The sequence below is a fragment of the Pelodiscus sinensis genome, chromosome 1 (assembly GCF_052426305.1).
Source record: "Pelodiscus sinensis isolate ZL-2025 chromosome 1, ASM5242630v1, whole genome shotgun sequence".
Lineage (NCBI taxonomy): Eukaryota > Metazoa > Chordata > Testudines > Trionychidae > Pelodiscus > Pelodiscus sinensis.
The window spans coordinates 85,161,200-85,179,773 of NC_143052.1; the positions used below are offsets into that span (position 1 = coordinate 85,161,200).

The 18,574-nt window shown below is 44.3% G+C and overlaps 1 protein-coding gene and 1 pseudogene across 1 annotated transcript in view; both read left to right on the top strand.

The window, feature by feature from the left end:
* Positions 1-10,332, top strand: part of LOC149525594 (uncharacterized) — a 37,559-nt pseudogene extending 27,227 nt beyond the window's left edge.
* A 1,535-nt stretch (positions 10,333-11,867) lies between these two features.
* The window catches only part of TMPO (thymopoietin), a 35,911-nt gene continuing 29,204 nt past the window's right edge, over positions 11,868-18,574 (top strand). The window contains 1 exon segment of the mRNA XM_089780459.1: positions 11,868-12,815. Within this exon segment, the coding sequence (XP_089636585.1) occupies positions 12,576-12,815 (240 nt within the window). The 5' untranslated portion in view covers positions 11,868-12,575.

Genomic DNA, 18,574 nt, shown 5'->3' on the forward strand with positions numbered 1-18,574 from the left:
TCAGAGGCTGGCAGCAGAGGGGCAAGCACTGGCCTCTCCCAATTCATCAGACTCCCTGCTTTGGACTAGTCAGGTCCTGTGGATGCCAGATCAGGGAGATCCAATCAGTATAGGAATTGTTATGGTAGGAACACTTAGGGTACGTCTAAACTACATGGCTCTGTCGACGGAGCCATGTAGATTTGATTTTTTGGCAAAGGCAAATGAAGCCGCGATTTAAATGATCGCGGCTTCATTTAAATTTACATGGCTGCCGCGCTGAGCGGACAAACAGCTGATCAGCTGTTTGTCGGCTCAGCGTGCTAGTCTGGACGCTCCCCTGCCGACATCAAAGCCCTTTGTCGGCAGCCCCGGTAAACCTCATCCCACGAGGAATAACGGGGCTGCCGACAAAGGGCTTTGATGTCAGCGTAGGAGCGTCCAGACTAGCGCGCTGAGCCGGCAAACAGCTGATCAGCTGTTTGTCGGCTCAGCGCAGCAGCCATGTAAATTTAAATGAAGCCGCGATCATTTAAATCGTGGCTTCATTTGCCTTTGCCTATCTGTCTAATCTACATGGCTCCATCGATGGAGCCATGTAGTCTAGACACAGCCTTAAGGTAGCTATCTCCCTGTTGTAGCTAACAACTTTGGAATACAGTATTAGACTATGGATGTTTCTGTCCACTCTTCTGCTGGGAATGCCTATGTCATAGGTTCCCAGACTGGGGGGGGCGTGCCTCTTTGGGGGGGCATGAAGAAATTCCAGGGGGGGCACGAGGCTACCCAGCTACACACACACCCCATCAATCCCACCCCAAGTTTTGCTGCTATTTTGGGGAGGGGGTGATGCCGAAAAGTTTGGGAACCACTGCCCCGTGAATGGTGATTGAGTACAGTGCTTCTCAACCCTTTTTGATGTCGGGGACCAGTTTGATGCTTTTCTAAATTGTGCCAAGGAGATCTCAGGAATTGGCAGTAGCTCAGAGACCACTTGTTGAGAAATACTGAAATTCTAGTATAAATGTATATCTTCAAAAAACAAAAATTATAATCTTTTCATAAAATGGTATATTGGATGAATTTGCAAACATTTAAAAAGTGAGGGATGATTAGCACTCATTGGAGGTTGGCATAGTGTGACCAAGTCCTCTGAACTAACTGATACTAGTCCTAGCTTCTCTGGAATGGAGACTGTGTATTGTGACAGACTACAAAGCAGTTGTGATGTATTCAAACATTCCCCAGGAACTAAGGTGAAATCACAAAGCACATGTCACTTGTGACCAAATCTAAACTTGTGCCCTAAGAATGAAGGGATTAGCATATTGTAGATATCCACCTGAAAAGTTTATTGTATACATTTTTGTTTTTACATAAATATGGAGAAAAATATTTCTCTAAAATGGAAAATAATCTAACAACTGACCTCTTAAGATTACAACTGTAGTTTTATAGGTCGTGACTAGAATTTCTGAATTATTGTTTCTATATTATGAAATTTAAAACTTGCATCTGGAAATGATTCAGCATGGAAAACTATAAAGTAATCATTTTTACATAATTTGTAACTGTCATGTCACTCAAAGTAGGAACTGATACTTCTGTTTTCAGTCCTTTTTCACTTAGGTCTGTGTCTTTCAGAATGCCAGTTACAAAAAGATTAAAAATATTAATACACTTAAGTTGTGTGATTTTTTTCCCATATGAGTAAATGATCACTTGGGAACTTCTGTGCTTGAGAAAAACAGATTAGGCTAATTTAGCCATGGAGTAACTCTATTTTAATTAATAGAGTTACACCAGAGATGAATTTGGCCACTTACAATGACATGTTTCTTCCATATGACCTGGTACGCTCCATTTCAAGTGTATTCAAAATGAACCTCTGAGAAAACTAGAATTACGTATAACCATTTTATTTCTTTTTCCACTATCTCTTTCATTCACTCAAGAACATGGAAAAGCAACCTAATTTAAATAAGTATAATAATAGTGTACAGTTATGATTAAGCACCCGTTTCTCTTATTTATAATAATTTCCATCGTCTGTTGCATACTTGGTAAACACCTGTTTTCTTTGCTAAAATATGTCATGCACTTGGACTAAATTAATATTATAATTATGTTTTTTAAAGTTGTGTATTAGATAAAGGGATTTCTATATTAATGTCCACATTTTATAAGTCAAGGTGTGTGTTTTTGTCACATCCTTAATGTTTAAATTTGAAGATCCTTTTTAAATACCGTGGATGAGGTAATATATATTATTGGATGACCTACTATTGGTGAAATAGACAAACTTTCTAGTTAACACAGAGCTCTTCTGCATTTATTGTAATCTTTACTTGGTACTCAGATATAAATATGAAAAAATACCTTTAAAATTTGTATTTCTAACATTAAATCAGTGTCCAAAAATCTCCATTGGAAACTGTAGTAAAATGAAGGCCTAAAACATAAGCCCATGTAGCACAGGCCTGTTCTGAAGCCTAGCTAATGGACAAAACATGGCTATCATAAAGCAAAGCTAAGCTGTCAGCAAGAGGCAGTTCCTTGCTCACAGAATTGGGAACAAACAGGGATGAGAGTGTAAAACACTGATTGGTAATACAGGTGTAGAACAGTAATTGGTACTAGGTACCAACCATAAAACAGTAATTGGTACTGATCATAACATGAAAGCACATGGCAAAACCAACTCATTAAAAAACACCTTGGTACCCAAACTTCCCACAGATACAGACTCAGGTTCAGGAAAGGGTCTAAAATGACAGCATGCTGGATAGAGATGATCTAATCAAACTTCAAGATACAGGGTGATGGGTTAGGGTTGTTAAATATCGACTAATAGACTAATTGAATAGTCAATGCATTTTGCATCGACTATTTGATTAGTCGATAGGGCGGCTTGCCTTTGAAGTGTAGAAACAGCCCTACGGCTGTTACTATGCTTGAAAGGTGAAAGCGCTGTGTGGAGCCCAGGTCAGCTGGGGATTCCCCAGCTGATCCCAGGTTCCACGCGGCACTGCCATTTTGAAATGCCGTGAGGACCCTGACACTGGGATCCCCGCATGTTTCAAAGCAGCTAGACTGCATGGAGCCCGGGGTCAGCAGGGGAGTCCCCAGCTCATCCCGGGCTCCTTGCGACACTGCCATTTAGAAATGCCACAATGTACTTGATGCCAAGCTGCCCACAGCGTTTGAAAGTGGCAGCACTGTGTGGAACCTGGGATCAGCTGGGGAGATCCCAGCTGACCCAGGCTCCATGAAGGGGTCTGGCCCCAGGCTCCAAGCGGCACTGCCACTTTGAAGTACCCCCTCCTATCTCTGCCCCTTGCTGTCTCTTTCTAATAGAAACAGCAAGGGAGAGAGTAGGAAAAGACTAGTTGACTAGCATTTACTTATCAGATAGTTGACTAGTCCTTCACATCCCTATGATGGGCAGTAACCTGACAACATCAGAGGGTGGCAACCTGACACATCTGAAGTGATCTGTAACTTGTTTGTATCTGTATATAAAGTGATGTCTTGGGGGGGCAGTCGTTGTCTGATGGGGGCTGGGGGACAGTAGGGGTTTCCCACGGACTGAGTCGGTCCATTGTTACAAGTACATTTGTGAAGTGGATCGGTAGAGCCTACTGACACCTATTACTGTACTTCGCTTAACAATAAACCTGGCTGGCACCTTTAATCCTTATCTGATTTGTGGTCCTTGGGAGCTCTTTCGGGGTCTGCTGTGGTGACTAAGTGTGTAAGTCAACATACATCATTGAGCACACTTACAAGCAGCCTTCTGGTTATCATCATTGATGGAGCAGGAGCCCATCAGGACAACCCCGCCTAACTGGCAACAGAAACACATTCTGAATCATCTTTCAATACACACATTTAAAAAGTAAAATTCTTACATTACAATCAATGTTCCCTTTGGCTACGTCTACACTGGCCCCTCTTCCGGAAGGGGCATGTAAATTTCAGCAGTCGTCGTAGGGAAATCCGCGGGGGATTTAAATATCCCCCGCGGCATTTAAATAAACATGGCCGCCGCTTTTTTCCGGCTTTTAAAAAAGCCGGAAAAGAGCGTCTAGACTGGCCCCGATCCTCCGGAAAAAGCGCCCTTTTCCGGAGGGTCTTATTCCTACTTCAAAGTAAGAATAAGAGCCTCCGGAAAAGGGCACTTTTTCCGGTGGATCGGGGCCAGTCTAGACGCTCTTTTCCGGCTTTTTTAAAAGCCGGAAAAAAGCGGCGGACATGTTTATTTAAATGCCGCGGGGGATATTTAAATCCCCCGCGGATTTCCCTACGACGACTGCTGAAATTTACATGCCCCTTCCGGAAGAGGGGCCAGTGTAGACGTAGCCTTTAAGTTTTCCCATACACGTGTGGAATGAATGTTATGTACACCACTATGGAGGCGATGCATCGCACATTACCTCCATAGTGGTGCACATTAACAAAATTCATCTAGCAGGGGTGAGACCAAGGGGTTTGGAGTGTGGGAGGAGACTCCAGGCTGGGGCAGAAGGTTGGAGTATGGGGAGTGAGGGCTCAAGGGTGGGGCTGGGGATGAGTGGTTTGGATTGCAGATTGCCCTGGGGCAGCAGTAGGAAGATAAGACTCTCTTCTAGCTCTCTTTTCCTGGAGGACCTGTGAAAGAGATGCCTCTCCTTTCTACACCAGCTATGGGACTGGAGCTTGGGAAGAGGTGCTTCCTCCAAACATGGCAGCTCTGGGGCTTGGGCCAGAAGCATCTCTCCCCACCACAGCAGCTCTGGGATTCGGACCAAGGGAGAGATGTCTCTCCCCACAGCAGCCCTGAGTGCTTGTGTGGCCTTTGATAGGCTGCTGAGCAGCTGCATGCTCATACAGAGCTTAAAGAGAATTTAGATTACAATGCAACATGAAAAGTACTTTTTGTTTTTATTCACAATAGTAAGAACAATGGTCATAAATAAGCTGAGAAAGCTCCCACTAAACTCAAAATTTGAGATGATTTAAAAGCTAGGCACCCCCTATGCACCAAAGACAATTCTTTGACTGAAAATCTCTTCTTACATTCTGAAACGCTGAGGAATTCCAGTAATTTGGAAGAGTCCTATGAGAAAGTATATTTGGCTTCTTCTTTCAACATAGTTCACATTCTTAGGCAGGCTTACAGTACATTTTCAGCAATTGAAAATGAATACAATCTCAATCTCACTCTTCTGTCTTCCTCTTCTTACTAATATATGCATTGACAATAGGTAAAATACAACTATTGTCTCTCAGGTAGGGACAGTGGAGAGTGATTATTACTGAGTCAGCTCTTGAAAAGCAGGCCTCACTCATAGATGCCAATTTAGCCTGAATTTCAAATGACATAATGCTTCACAAAAGGTGTCACCAGACAATAGATTTGCCTTCAGTATTCTAGGATATGAGTTTGCTAATAAACAGTACTGGCAGTTTTTTCCTGTAAATGCATGGCAAGCAGGGGGCCATTTCGATTGGCTTATAGTGACTTGATTTTTTTTTCTGGCTACCATCTGTTATTTGCAAATCTAAGCTCTGATTTAAAAAGATAGGGTATGTCCACACTACAAAGTTAATTCGAACTAACAGCCATTAGTTCGAATTAACTTTCATAGGCGCTACACATACAAACCGCTAGTTCGAACTTAATTCAAACCAGCGGAGCGCTTAATTCGAACTAGGTAAGCTTCATTCGATGAGGACTAATGCCTAGTTAGAATTAAGTAGTTCGAATTAAGGGCTGTGTAGCCACAGTTGAAGTCTAGCCCTTCCCAGCTTGCCCTGCTGGCCACTTGGGACCAAACCAGGGAAACTTTTCTGCCCCCCTCCCAGCCCCGGAGCCCTTAAAGGGCCACGGTCTGGCTTCGCTGCTTGTGCCAGGTGCAAGCCTGCCAGCACCTAGCCAGCAGACCCTGCACCTGGCATAGCATAAGCCAGCCACCCGCTGCCACCCAGCCTTCTGCCTCTTCCCGGGACCAGGCTGGTGGCTCCCAGGAGCCTGCCCGGGGCCGCAAGAGGCAGGAGCCCGCCTGGTCTAGTGCGGAGATCGTGGACCTCATCCAGGTTTGGGGGATGGCCTCCAACATCCACAACCTTCACACTAGGCTTTGTGAAGAAGAACTTTCTTTTATTAGTCTGAAGCCTGCTACCCATTCATTTCATTTGGTGTCCTCTAGTCCTTCTATTATGGGAGCTAATGAAGTACTTTTCTTTATGCAACCTCTCCACATCACTCATGATTTTATAGACCTCTGTCATATCCCCCCTCAGTCTCCTCTTTTCTAAACTGAAAAGTCCCAGTCTTTTTAGCCTCTCTCCATATGGGATCTGTTCCAAACCCCTAATCATTTTAGTTGCCCTTTTCTGAACCTTTTTCCAAGGCCAAAATATCTCTTTTGAGGTGAGGACACCACATCTGAACACAGTACTGAAGATATGGCGTACCATAGTTTTATACTTCTCCTCCTTCTTCCTCTGCCTTCCCCCTTCCAGCTCCCTCCTCCCAGGTTTCCCCCTCCCCCTCTCTTCCCCTCTCCCACCTCCTTTTCCCAGTCTCCCCAGAGGTCAATCCCCCCCCCCCCGTTTTATTAAATAAAGAGAGTTTCTATTTTTGAACACACGTGTCCTTTATTTTTTACATCAGGAAGGGGGGCTAGGGAGGGTTAAGTGGAAGGAGGTGAAGGAGGAATGGGGTACGAGCCCCCGAAGGGGAGGACTGGGGGGGCTCTGTGGGCTCCTCAGGGTGGAAGCTCTCCTGCAGGGTCTCCTGGATCCTGACAGCTCCCCAATTGACCCCCCTGGATGGCAGCCTGCGGCAAGTGCAGCTGGGCTGATGGCCGAGTGCTGTGATGTGCCAAGTGTGGGCACTCAGGGCACTCCAAGTCAGGACTGCTTTGCTGTCCCTCATCGAGGTAGACAAGCAAGCGGGAACCCTGAGAACTGTCTGTCTGGGGTGGGGGTTGGGTCCCTTTAAGCACAGCCCTCGGCTAGTCTGAGGCAGCAGCTCCACGCTCTAAGTCCTAACCTGATGCCCTGCCAGCACCTGTTCTGGCCACCCTTAACTTCGGTTCAGGGTCCACTCAATGTGGACATGCTAGTTTGAATTAGCAAAACACTAATTCGAATTAGTTTTTAGGTCTAGATGCACTAGTTCGAATTAGCTTAGTTCGAATTAACTAATTCGAATTAAGTTAGTTCAAATTAGTGCTGTAGTGTTGACATTCCCATAAGGACCAGATCCTCATGAAGACCTGATCTCTAATCCCAGAAGTAGCTAAAAGGCTTCATGGCTTCTAGTATAAATTATAACAGAGGCAGGAGATTCTAGATCTATCATCTATTACTTTTTCCCTATCCCTGACATGTCTCTAAATACCCATTATTCCAAAGAAGTGCAGAGTTGGCTATGTCATCTTAATGTCATCCAGAAATTCCCCTGTACAAAGTTCACCTGAGGCAGGATTGGGCAAAAGGGCCTCCGCAGGCCAGATCCGGCTCACCATTGGTTTGATCCTGCCCATGGAGGTCCTGGCACCATGCGCCAGAGGGCAGGGAACGAGAGACTTTGTGCTTTGTGCTTCCTCCCATCCGCAGGCCAATCAGGGCCTGGGGGTAGAGGGAAAAGCACCACATGCTGCTTACAGGACAGGGGCAGGGCAGGAGGAGACTTTCCATGGTCCCTTCACCCCCCAGTCCTGACTGGCCTGGGGGCAGAGGGAGTGTGTGAAGTCTCCTTCTGCCCTGCCAAGGACTTGACACTTAAGTCAACCGTCAGCTGCTCCCTTGCAGTGCGGGGGAAGACTTTGCATGCTCCCTCTGGCCCCTGGTCCTGATTGACCTGGGGGTAGGGGAGGAGCACATGAAGTCTCCTCCCACCACCAGGAGTGCAGGCACCACATGGGAAATGACACCTATTCAGAACAGTTGGAAGTTCTCTCTGGAGGGAGGGCAAAGAGTTCACATGCTCCCCCACCACCAGAATAATCAGGGACTGTATGCAGGGAAGCACAGAAGTGTCCTAGCATCGTCCCTTCTGCCTGAGGCACCGCCCCTTCCAGGATAGCCTGGGGCCCCTTCAAAAATTTCTGAAATGGCCCTAAGTCAAAAATTATTGCCCACCCCTGACCTAAGGGGACGTGGATTTGCCCTAAAGACTTCTTTATATGAGGAAGTTTTACAGGCATGCATTAGAATGTGATTTAAAGTTCTATAGTTACTTGTATAATTCCCCATGTGAACATTCTTACTGTGGTAGATGAGTGCTTTTTTCTAGCTTAGCCTATATTGCCTTGGAAGCAGTTTAAGCTAACCAAAAAAGCCACTCATCCCAGAATAAAGGGCACCACAACAGCCTATAAGTTTTTCCTTTGAGACAGGTATTCCATCTCTCCAATTGACAATACCTATGTCAAGAAAGGGATTTTTCTATTAGTCTTGATGTGTCTACATGGGAGACTAAGTTGACTGAATGATGTATAAAGGCCAATCTAAATGTTAAGTGTAAACCAGAGATGACTCCCCAGTATAACTACAGTGGTTTAACCATACAGTCTACACTTAAAAAGCTGATAAAAATAACAAGATTACTCAGGGGTGTGAAAAGTCTGTGTTTTTGTTGACATAGGTACCCTCACTGGGTGTTTCTGTACATATGGGGGAGGGAATTCTTTTGGTGTAGGCTGCATCTATGCTGCAGGTAATGCCAATGTAGCTACATTAATATAGCTATGCTGGTATAACTTAGCCTCGAGAGCCGATGGTTGGGGTAATCTTTAAATTGTAAACTGAGTGTAAACCAATGCTATGATGTCTATGCCTACACTAAACCTGCAGCTGACTATAGAGATATGAACATCAATGCACACCAAAGTGTTGCACTGTAACTCCCCGTGTGAAAGCCAGTGGGCAATAATGTAGTTGTGCTCATCCTCATGGAGTAGATACAGTGTAGCACTTCGGTGCTCACTGCTGTCTACAGCCCTGAGGCCACTTTCCCCTGGCCCCAGCCCTGGAGCCCCTGATACTGTGGCTGATATGATTAGGTGAAGCAAAATGCAGGACAATGTAGCACTTTAAAGACTAACAAGATGGTTTATTAGATGATGAGCTTTCGTGGGCCAGACCCACTTCCTCAGATCAAACAGTGGAAGAAAATAGTCACAACCATATATACCAAAGGATACAATTAAAAAATGAACACATATGAAAAGGACAAATCACATTTCAGAACAGGAGGGGGATACAGGGGGGGGAAGGAAGGTAAGTGTCTGTGAATTGATGATATTAGAGGTGGGGAGAGTGGGATGTCTGTGAACTAATGATATTAGAGGTGATAATTGGGGAAGCTATCTTGGTAATGGGTAAGATAGTTTGAGCATTTGTTCATTTCTTCCCGGAGAGTGTCGAATTTTAACATGAATGACAGTTCAGAGGATTCCCTTTCAAGTGCAGATGTAAAAGGTCTTTGTAGCAGAATGCAGGTGGTTAAGTCATTGAGAGAGTGTCCTTTCTGGTTGAAATGGCAAGAAACTGTTATTTCTTTGTGATCTTGTCTGATATCTGTTTTGTGGGCATTAATCCTTTGGCGAAGTGTCTGAGATGTTTGTCCAATGTACATAGCAGACTGACACTTTCGGCACATGATAGCATAAATTATATTTCTGGATGCGCAGGAATATGTGTTCTTGATTCTTGGTAAGAATCATCTTGAGGTTAGGTGGTTGTCTATAGGAGACTATGGGTCTGTCTCCCAGAGCCTCTTGGAGTATGGTATCCTGTTCCAGTATAGGCTGTAGTTTATTGATAATGTGTTGGACAGGTTTAAGTTGGGGGTTGTAGATGATGACAAGATTAATCTGATATGATTAGGGTCTGTCATGGTGTCACTTGAGTAGATATGCAGACAGAGCTGGCAACAGGGTTTGTTGCAGAGTTTGGTTCCGGATTCATTTCTAAATATATAGTAAAATATCTGTACTGTAAAAAAGATAAAAGAAAGAACATTTTTCAATTCACTTTATAAAGTACTGTAGTCCAATCTCTTTATCGTGAAAGTGCAATTTATAAGTGTAATTTTTTAAACTGCGCTCAAAAATAAAACAACATAAAACTTGAGAGCATTTAAATGAGAAGCATTAGCATTATCTCCTCTAAACTTAAACAGATGTTTGACTTAGCAATTGGCTGAACAAGAAGTAGAACTGAAGGGACTTGTAAGCTCTAAGTTTTACATTGTTTTGGTTTTGATTGAAACCAATTATTTTAAAAGTAAAAATTCTACCTTTATAGGTGTACTTTGATGACGAAAAGATTGTACTACAGTACTTAGAGGAAAATTGAAAGGTATTATTTATCTTTTTAACGTGCAAAAATTTGCAATAAAAATAATATAAAGTGAACAATGTACACTCTGTATTTTGTGTTGTTAATGAAATCAAAATATTAGAAAATGTAGAAAAGCATCCAAATATTTATAATAAATTTAAACTGGTATTCCATTAATGTTTAACAGTATGATTAAAACTGTGATTAATCACAACTGTTTAATATCTTGCTATGGTGATTTTAAATCCTTTGATAGCCCTAATATTTAGATTCAAATAAAAATAGTTGTCTTTGTTTTTTTAAGAAATGCATAAAATATTCTATTAATACAAATTGGTTATTTATTTCCAGGCTATTTGACTTCATTATTAGTGCCAGAGCCATATATAGGACCTTTTACAAATGTGAGAAAGCAAGTTCATTGCCCCAAGGACCTTGCACAATCAATGGTTTCAGTCATAAGAACATAAGAATGACTATACTGGGTCAGACCAAAGGTCCACATATCCCAGAATCCTGTCTTCCAACAGTGACCAATGCCAGATACCCCAGGAGTGAACAGAACAGGGAATCATCAAATGACCCCTCACTTGACATCCATTTCCAGCCTCTGACAAACACCATTTCTACCCATCTAGGCTAATAGCCACTGATGGACCTAACTTCCACGAATTTATCAGTTCTTTTTTGAACCCTGCTATTGTCCTGGTCTTCACAATATCCTCTGGCAAGGAGTTCCACAGGTTGTCAGTGTGTTGCATGAAGAAAAACTTCCTTTTGTTTGTTTTAAACCTGCTACTGATTAATCTCATTTGGTGACCCCTAGTTCCTGTTTTGGGAAGAAGTAAATAATGTTTCCTTATTCACTTCTTCCATATCATTTATATTATAGACCTCTATCATATCCCCCCTTTGATCTCCTCTTTTCTAAAATGAAAAGCCCCAGTCTTTTAAATCTTTCTTCATATGGGACTCATTCCAAACCATTTCTGAACCTTTTCCACTATCAATTTTTTTTAAATGAGGCGACCGCTTCTGTACACAGTATTCAAGATATGGGCTTGCCATAGTTTTATACAGAGGCAATAAGCTATTCTGTTTTATTCTCTATCACTTTTTATTGATTCCTAAGATTTTGTTTGCTTTTTTGACTGCTTCTGCACATTGAGTGGATATGTTCAGAGAACTAGCCACAATGACTCCAAGGTCTCCCTCTGGAGTAGTTATAACTAAATTAGTCCCCATCATTTTGTATGTATAGCTCGGACTATTTTTCTAATGCACATTATTTTACATTTATCAACATTAAATTTCGTTTGCCACTGTGTTGCCCAAACACTTAGTTTAGTTCTGCAATCTGTTCCTCATAGGCACGTTCCTTCACTCCTGAAGAAGCTGTGGCATCGGCACTCAAGGGCAATGCAACGTCCCTTTAAAAACTGCAATACAGTAACGCGATTTATTTCATTTTTATGTAGCACTCGCAGCTTTCAATAGCAAAAGCAACTTCTTGGCTGGAGTCCATTTCCTCCGCCCGGTCAGTGCCCAGGTCAAGGCTGGGGAAGGCCAGGTCCGCGTGCGAGGAGGAGGCACATCACCAAGCCTCCCACTGAACGTGCCTGTTGTGACAACCACGGGACACGCGGTGCTCCGATCACGCCTCTGGGGCTGGCCGCCGCTGGAACCGTCCCCACGCCACCAATGGAGCCTTCGCGCCGGGCTCCAGGAAGCTCTGACACGTCGCACTGAAACAGCGGGCAGCAAACCCCGCGGTGCCCCTGCCAGAGCGCGGCTGGAGGGGAGTCGGGCACTTCCTCCCCAGGCAGCGGTGTCGCCCCGGCCCTTCTCCAGCAGCAAAGGCCTCGACCTCCTCTGGGCGGGGAGGGCTCATGTGGCGCCAATGAGGAGACGTCAGAGGCGGGAGGGGGAGCTTGTGCCGTGCTCGCCGGCGGGGGGCGGGAGGCAGCAGCACGCCAGCCCCTCTCCCGCCTGAGCTGAATTTAAACTGCGTTACTACTCCTCGCGCAAAGCACTAATGTTGGTGAAACCCTCGCGCTGCTCCCCCACTCCCCCCGCAGCCAATAGCAGCACCACTTCGTGAGTCGCCCGGCCAATCCGGACGCGCTTTATTGGAGGTCGGGCGAAGCCCTCGCCGAGCGCGCCGCGAGTGGGGTTCATCGCGCTGGGCAGGGGAGGCGATTTCCCATCCCCTCCCCCCTTTGTTGGTGTCTGTCCCGGGAGAGCGGCAGAGGCCGGCGATGCCCGAGTTCCTGGCGGACCCGTCGGTGCTGACCAAGGAGAAGCTGAAGAGCGAGCTGATCGCCAACAATGTGAGCCTGCCGGGCGGCGAGCAGCGCAAGGACGTGTACGTGCAGCTCTACCTGCAGCACCTCACCGCCCGCAACGCGCCCGCCGCGCCCGACTTCTCCAGCGACGAGGAGAGGGAGCCCACCCCGCTCGGTCCCAGGGGCAGAGGAGGAGGCGGCACCCCCGGCCGGGTAAGAGTCCGCCCCCCCCCGCCGCTCGGAGAGCTTAACGCTGCCACACAAAGGGCTCTGGCGGCCCCTGCCCGCCGCCCGCGCTCCCGCCCCTTTACCCTTCCCGCGCATGTAGACCCGCCCCTGGGGAGCGGGCTGCTGGCGGCGTGCGCCGCTTCCCGCTCTCCGAGGTGCGGGGCGCGCCCTGGCGGCCGCGGCCTGTCTGCGGAGCTTGAACTAGGGTTAGGGGAGAGCGCGGTGCCTTCCTCGCAGCCCAGAGTTTTCGGCGCCTGCGGCCCCCGCGAGCCAAGAGCGGCTCTCAGTGGCCGGTATGAGCTTCTCGGTACAGACCTCTTCCCCGAGGGTCTCCAGCGTGCGGGGTGCGCTGCGGCGGCAGCCGGGGCTGTTCCCTGCCTGTGCTCAAGGAGAGGGGCAGTTTGCCGGAGGGATTTCCTTTCTTTACTTCAAGCTAGGGCGTACTTTGTCGTGTGAGGCTCAGGAGCTCGCTGAATGCCGACCGCTAGCGCTAGGATATCTGCGGGTGTAATGTTCGGCTTTGCTGGAAGACAGGTCTTGTTCCTGCTTCTGTACACTTTAGTAATGAAGTTGCTGGGCGGGAAGTTCTTTAGTGGATGCTTATTTATAGTATGCAAAATAAAATAATATGGTAACTGCAACGATTGTGTTTGTAGCATGTTAGAAACTCGGATTGGAGAGAGGTGTTGCTGTTTGTGTGTAAAATATTTTATAAAGAAAGACCAAGTTTTAGACCAGCTTTCCCATGTCTGAAAGTCCAGAAACTTAAACTTCATTAAAGGAAGAGATCCCAGGCTTCTATCCACAGGATTGTCTTTGTGATCTAAACTTACTTACTCTCCCCTATAGAGTTGCCCGCTTGCCTACAGTTACATGTGTTCCTGCTTCCAAGAAGCATAAATGCAGTATCTGACATTTAATGTGAGTTAACAAATAATCAGACAGTTGGCAGAAGACAAGGGAAATATCAAGAAGATAATTAAGCTCCAGTGTATGCCATCACTAAGGTTATGGTTTTTTCAGTAAGCTAGATGTGAAACTATTCTACTTGTTCGAGTTAGCCCCAAACAAGGTTTGTTTAGTCCAGTGAGCATCCATGTGTCTCTCTTGAGACTGGATAAGTCTATTGTATGTTTTAGAACAGTGATACTAGCACTTGCATATTTTATATAAAGTGACTAAGCCATATCTTGTGGCATTGATACTTAAGTGCTTAGTAACTGGTAAAGCATGCTAATCTTTCCTTGTGATGGAGTGAAGAGCTATTTAAGCAATAGCTATGGGTGCTCTGCTAATCAGATGAAGTGCATTTGAATCTCCTGAATGCCTGCACAGCTTATAAGGAACACTGAAATAGTATCCTGCTGTTGCGGGTTCATCATGGTGATGACTGAAATACTACTTGTTTAGATATAAATCATTGTAATTTGAAATCCAAAATAAATTGTTGTAATTTAATAATATTGCTTAAAAATTAGCATCTTGGGTCCATTCAGCTTTACTAAAATTTGCAGAATATAGTCCCAATATCTGTTCAATAACTTGAGCTCTGTGTATCTGTGAGGGGCAGACTACATAGAAGCCTTCTCTGCTGTACTCCCATGTTCAAACTTCCCTACAAGTTTTCAGTTTTAGTTAACATAGTGAGTTCCTGGATCTGTACAAATGCTACTGATTCAGGAGTTGCTCTCAAGGGTTTAGATTTGTGTACGATGAGTCAGGTGTACCTAAAGGTGAAAGGCAACAAACTTAAATGTAGAAAAAAAGAGAACTGTTAAGTAATAGTGGCTGGTTTGAGCTACAGTTACTTTTTTTAATGTGCAAAGGAATTAAAATATCAAATTGTGAATATAGCTAATTTTTCAGTGATCTCATATACATGCCTTCCTCCACAACCCTTTTCCCTCATACTGTTGCTGCTTGTTTCAAATTAATCTTGGTGTTCATGGTAAGGACTTTTTTATTTCTGACAGGTATAGAAGCACCACCTACCTGTTAAGGTTCAGCATTACCCATTATACTACCCTTTTGTCATTTGCTTATAACTCTGCTGCACTTTTTCATGCTGGCTGGCTGCCTCAGGCTAAGAGGAGGTGGTCTTCTGTGTTCTCAGTGAGCCTCCCCTAATTTCTAGGCTCAGGTGGTTTGGTAGGAAAATTTGTGTGATTCTAATAAAACGAGGACCAGACACAGGCCTACTCAAGAGCTGGGAGTGGGAATAGGTTGCCTGAGACAACCTGGAAGATTTGAGAAAAGATTGGGACTGGGAAACCATTGGGATGGAGGTTAGAGTTCCGCAAAGAGCCAGGGTATTGGGTGGGAGAGACTGAGGAAAGAGACTGGGATAAGAGCTTGGTGAGTGGGTATAGAGTGCTTGACTGGGAGCTGGAGGAGAAGTGGAATGTGGGTAGTAGGAGGCTGTGACCACTCTAAGGGGAAAGGAGCACACCGGACAGGTGGTGCTCAGTGAATGAGAATCTGTGTGTTTGTTTTTCAATACTTGTTCAGTATATGGCCCCATGCCTTATGGCATACAGCTCAAACTCTGCTCCTGGAGACAGAATTATTAATTTTCTTATGGACTCATCAGTATAGTATGAGAGTTTCAAGATTAATCAACAAAAATTTTGGAGGGGTAGCTGAGTTAGTCTTTAAGGTGCTAGACTATTTGTTGTTTAAGTTTTTACTGTTACAGACTAACAAAACATGTAGACAGTATCATGAGCTTTCATGGGCGCAACCCACTTCCTCAGATGACTGGAGTATTAGAAGTCCAGATCCAAGAATAAATAAGGGAGGGGGGAGAAAATGGAGGGGGGGAAGACCGTGAGTAGATGGTTCAAATAGTTACAAGATTGTTATTTTCACAACACTGTGTGTGTGGGGGATCCCCATTCAACAGATAAAAATCTGAGGCACAAAGGTGGCATCCATTAAATTTGAGTGCTCAATATGTGAAGATCTGTTTTTTGTTTCTAGAGTAACTAGCGTTGCGTAGCACTTCACTTGCAACTGCAAGTGCTGAGCTCCTGGGCAAGTCAGACATCTGGAAAATGAACCTGTAACTAGTGACCATCTATGATAAGTTTTAATTACTTGCCTTTGAAGTGATTATATGAGCAGGCATGCACACAGGAGGCTGAATTAAGGGTGCGTGCGTAACCTTAATTCAGGCATTTCTTATTTTTCAGTGCTTGACTTTATATAATGGTCTCAATGTTTTTGTGTGGTAGTGTGTATAATCTTTGTACAGTACAGGCACTTAGGCTAATTAGAGCCTTTAGTAATGATGGTATACAAACAACAAGTAACGGCAAGGAAATGATTATCCCACATGCAAAGATAAACTAGAATAATCATTGCTACAAGGTTTGTGAGATCAAGAGCTTAGTCAGATTCAGTAAGGGATTAGATACTCATGTGTAAAACATCCTAGTTACTACATTCAACCAAAAAAAATACAGGAGGAGTACAAATTCACATGCTTCATAGATCAGCCCTTGGTGGTTGTCTCATCATACATTAGTATTTTCGTGTTCATAATTCCCAGTGTACATAGTTTTACTTTTGGCAGCATATATCGTGTTGACAAGACTTCTATTAAGAGAGCCCCATTCTGAGTAGCAAAGATGCCTGAGCCTTGTCACTACTGTTGTGAAGCTGCACCTGTTTAGGATTAAGGCTTTAGAAAATCCTAGTATAGATGCAGTGTAACTGTCCTCATTTAAGAAGAAACATCCTCTTATTATCAGGTAATTTCATAACTGTCCAAATGATTTCTGGTACCTTCCATTAAAGTCTGTGATACCAGTTGTTAAAGAGATTGGAGTAGTAATATTGGAACAATTGATCTGATCTAATACAATAGATCGTAAGTCTTGGCCATGGTAGTGCTTTTAATTGGTAGTGTGGCCACGACACAAGCACTGGGAGAAAGCTATTCCCCTCGTGGAGGCTGTTTATATATAGTGCTGGGAAGGCTAATAGTGCTGTGCATATGGCTCCCAACATTGTAGCCTGGTTCAAACTGACTCTCTATGGTGCTCTAACTTGCTGCGTTGGAGTGGGATTCACACCCGTAAGCCAGAAAGTTACAGTGCTTTGAAGTGTCAGTGTAGACATAGCCTCAGTGTTCGGTCTTTTCGCAGCAACAACGGTGGGAGGATAAGATGTCATGCAGACTTGAATTTTTCTATTTTTGCATTCTTTCACTGTCCCCACCCCAAAGTTTAGTGAGACCAGTTTATAAGGCTTTTGAAGGATCTGTCCCTGTTGACGTTGAAGAGAGGTTGCAAATCAGAACCTGTACCTTGGTTATATTGTGGCTAGCTACGACAACAATCTTAGAAAAACTGTGTGGAACGATCATTATTTCAATAACTTGTTTAGACATTTATGGCCCAATTCTCCAACCTGTCAGATTCCAGATGACTTGACACAAATAGCTAATGAATATTTGGTTGGGGCATTGCCACAGAAGGTAGAAAATTCCATTTCTTATTTACGGAATATTGGTAAGAAGTGGACTTGCACTATATATTAGGGATGTGAGCGACTAATCGACTATCCAATAAGCTTAAAATCTGGCTTCCCCTCAGCATTTTCTACCCAGGGGTAGGGGAGGTAGAAGCACAGCAGGAAATGGTGTTGAGCATGAACTAAAGCAGTCTATGCTTGCACCGGTTCTTTTGCAATTCTGATTTTGAAATGTGCAAGAGCCCCAGGGAGCTCAGGTGCCCGCAGGGAGCTCACCAGGGCTCTTGCTACAGTTCATAGGTGGAGGTGCCCTTATCGACTAGTCATAGGAAATCTCATCAACTATTCAATTAGTTAATCTAAATTTAACATCCCTACTGTGTATACTTTCCTTTGATGCAAAGGATTTATTTTGCTATTATGTTATTGCAACACTGTATCTGATCGGTGGGCAGTAAGCAACATGCGGACTGGATATGGCTCACCAGAATTAGCACCTGGTGGCTCGCCAGATGCTTTATTTTAGATGAGTGTCTGTAGGTACAGCAACTTGCAGCTCCTGTTTGGGATGATTCACTGTTCCCAGCCAATGGGAGCCCATCCCATCCTCCTTCCTACAGCTCCCATTGTCCAGAAATAGCAAATCACAGCTAATGGTGTACCTGCAGGTGCTCAGGTAAATGAAGCAAATGATGGTCCTCCAGAGGTTAACCCCAGCGCACTGTCCAGCCTGTGGGCCGCTTATTGCCCTCCACTTCTGTTTATGCTTATACTGCACCAAAGGTCTCTTTGAATGTAAAAACCGCATCCTGTACCAAATGTAAATTTCATGTACCTATGCTTTTAAGAATTGATGGCTTACTTTGGCAAGTTTACCATGAAGGATCTGAGCAACACTGGGTAAGTCTTCTAGTAAAAATAGAAGAATTACAGATTACTAGTAAATAGCTGTGTGTTTTTTTTTTTTTCCTCTGTCAAATAGTTCCTTGATGATCAATTTTTAGTGCTCTATAATATTTGGTGTCGTTTTGGAAAGGGTGCTGGAATCAATATGATCAGATATTGGATTGTATTTCTTGTAAATATAATCTGCTGAACATAGCTGCAGTTAGCGGTAAAATTCCTGTAGGTGTTGCAATGGAAGGCTGAGCCTAGCTGTTCAGTATGTGCAACTAAGCATGTAGCCAGTTCTGTGGATTGTTATTAAAAACTGTGTTCTTACAGTTAGTCCCTTAATACACGCTGATAATGTATAATGAACGTGAGGG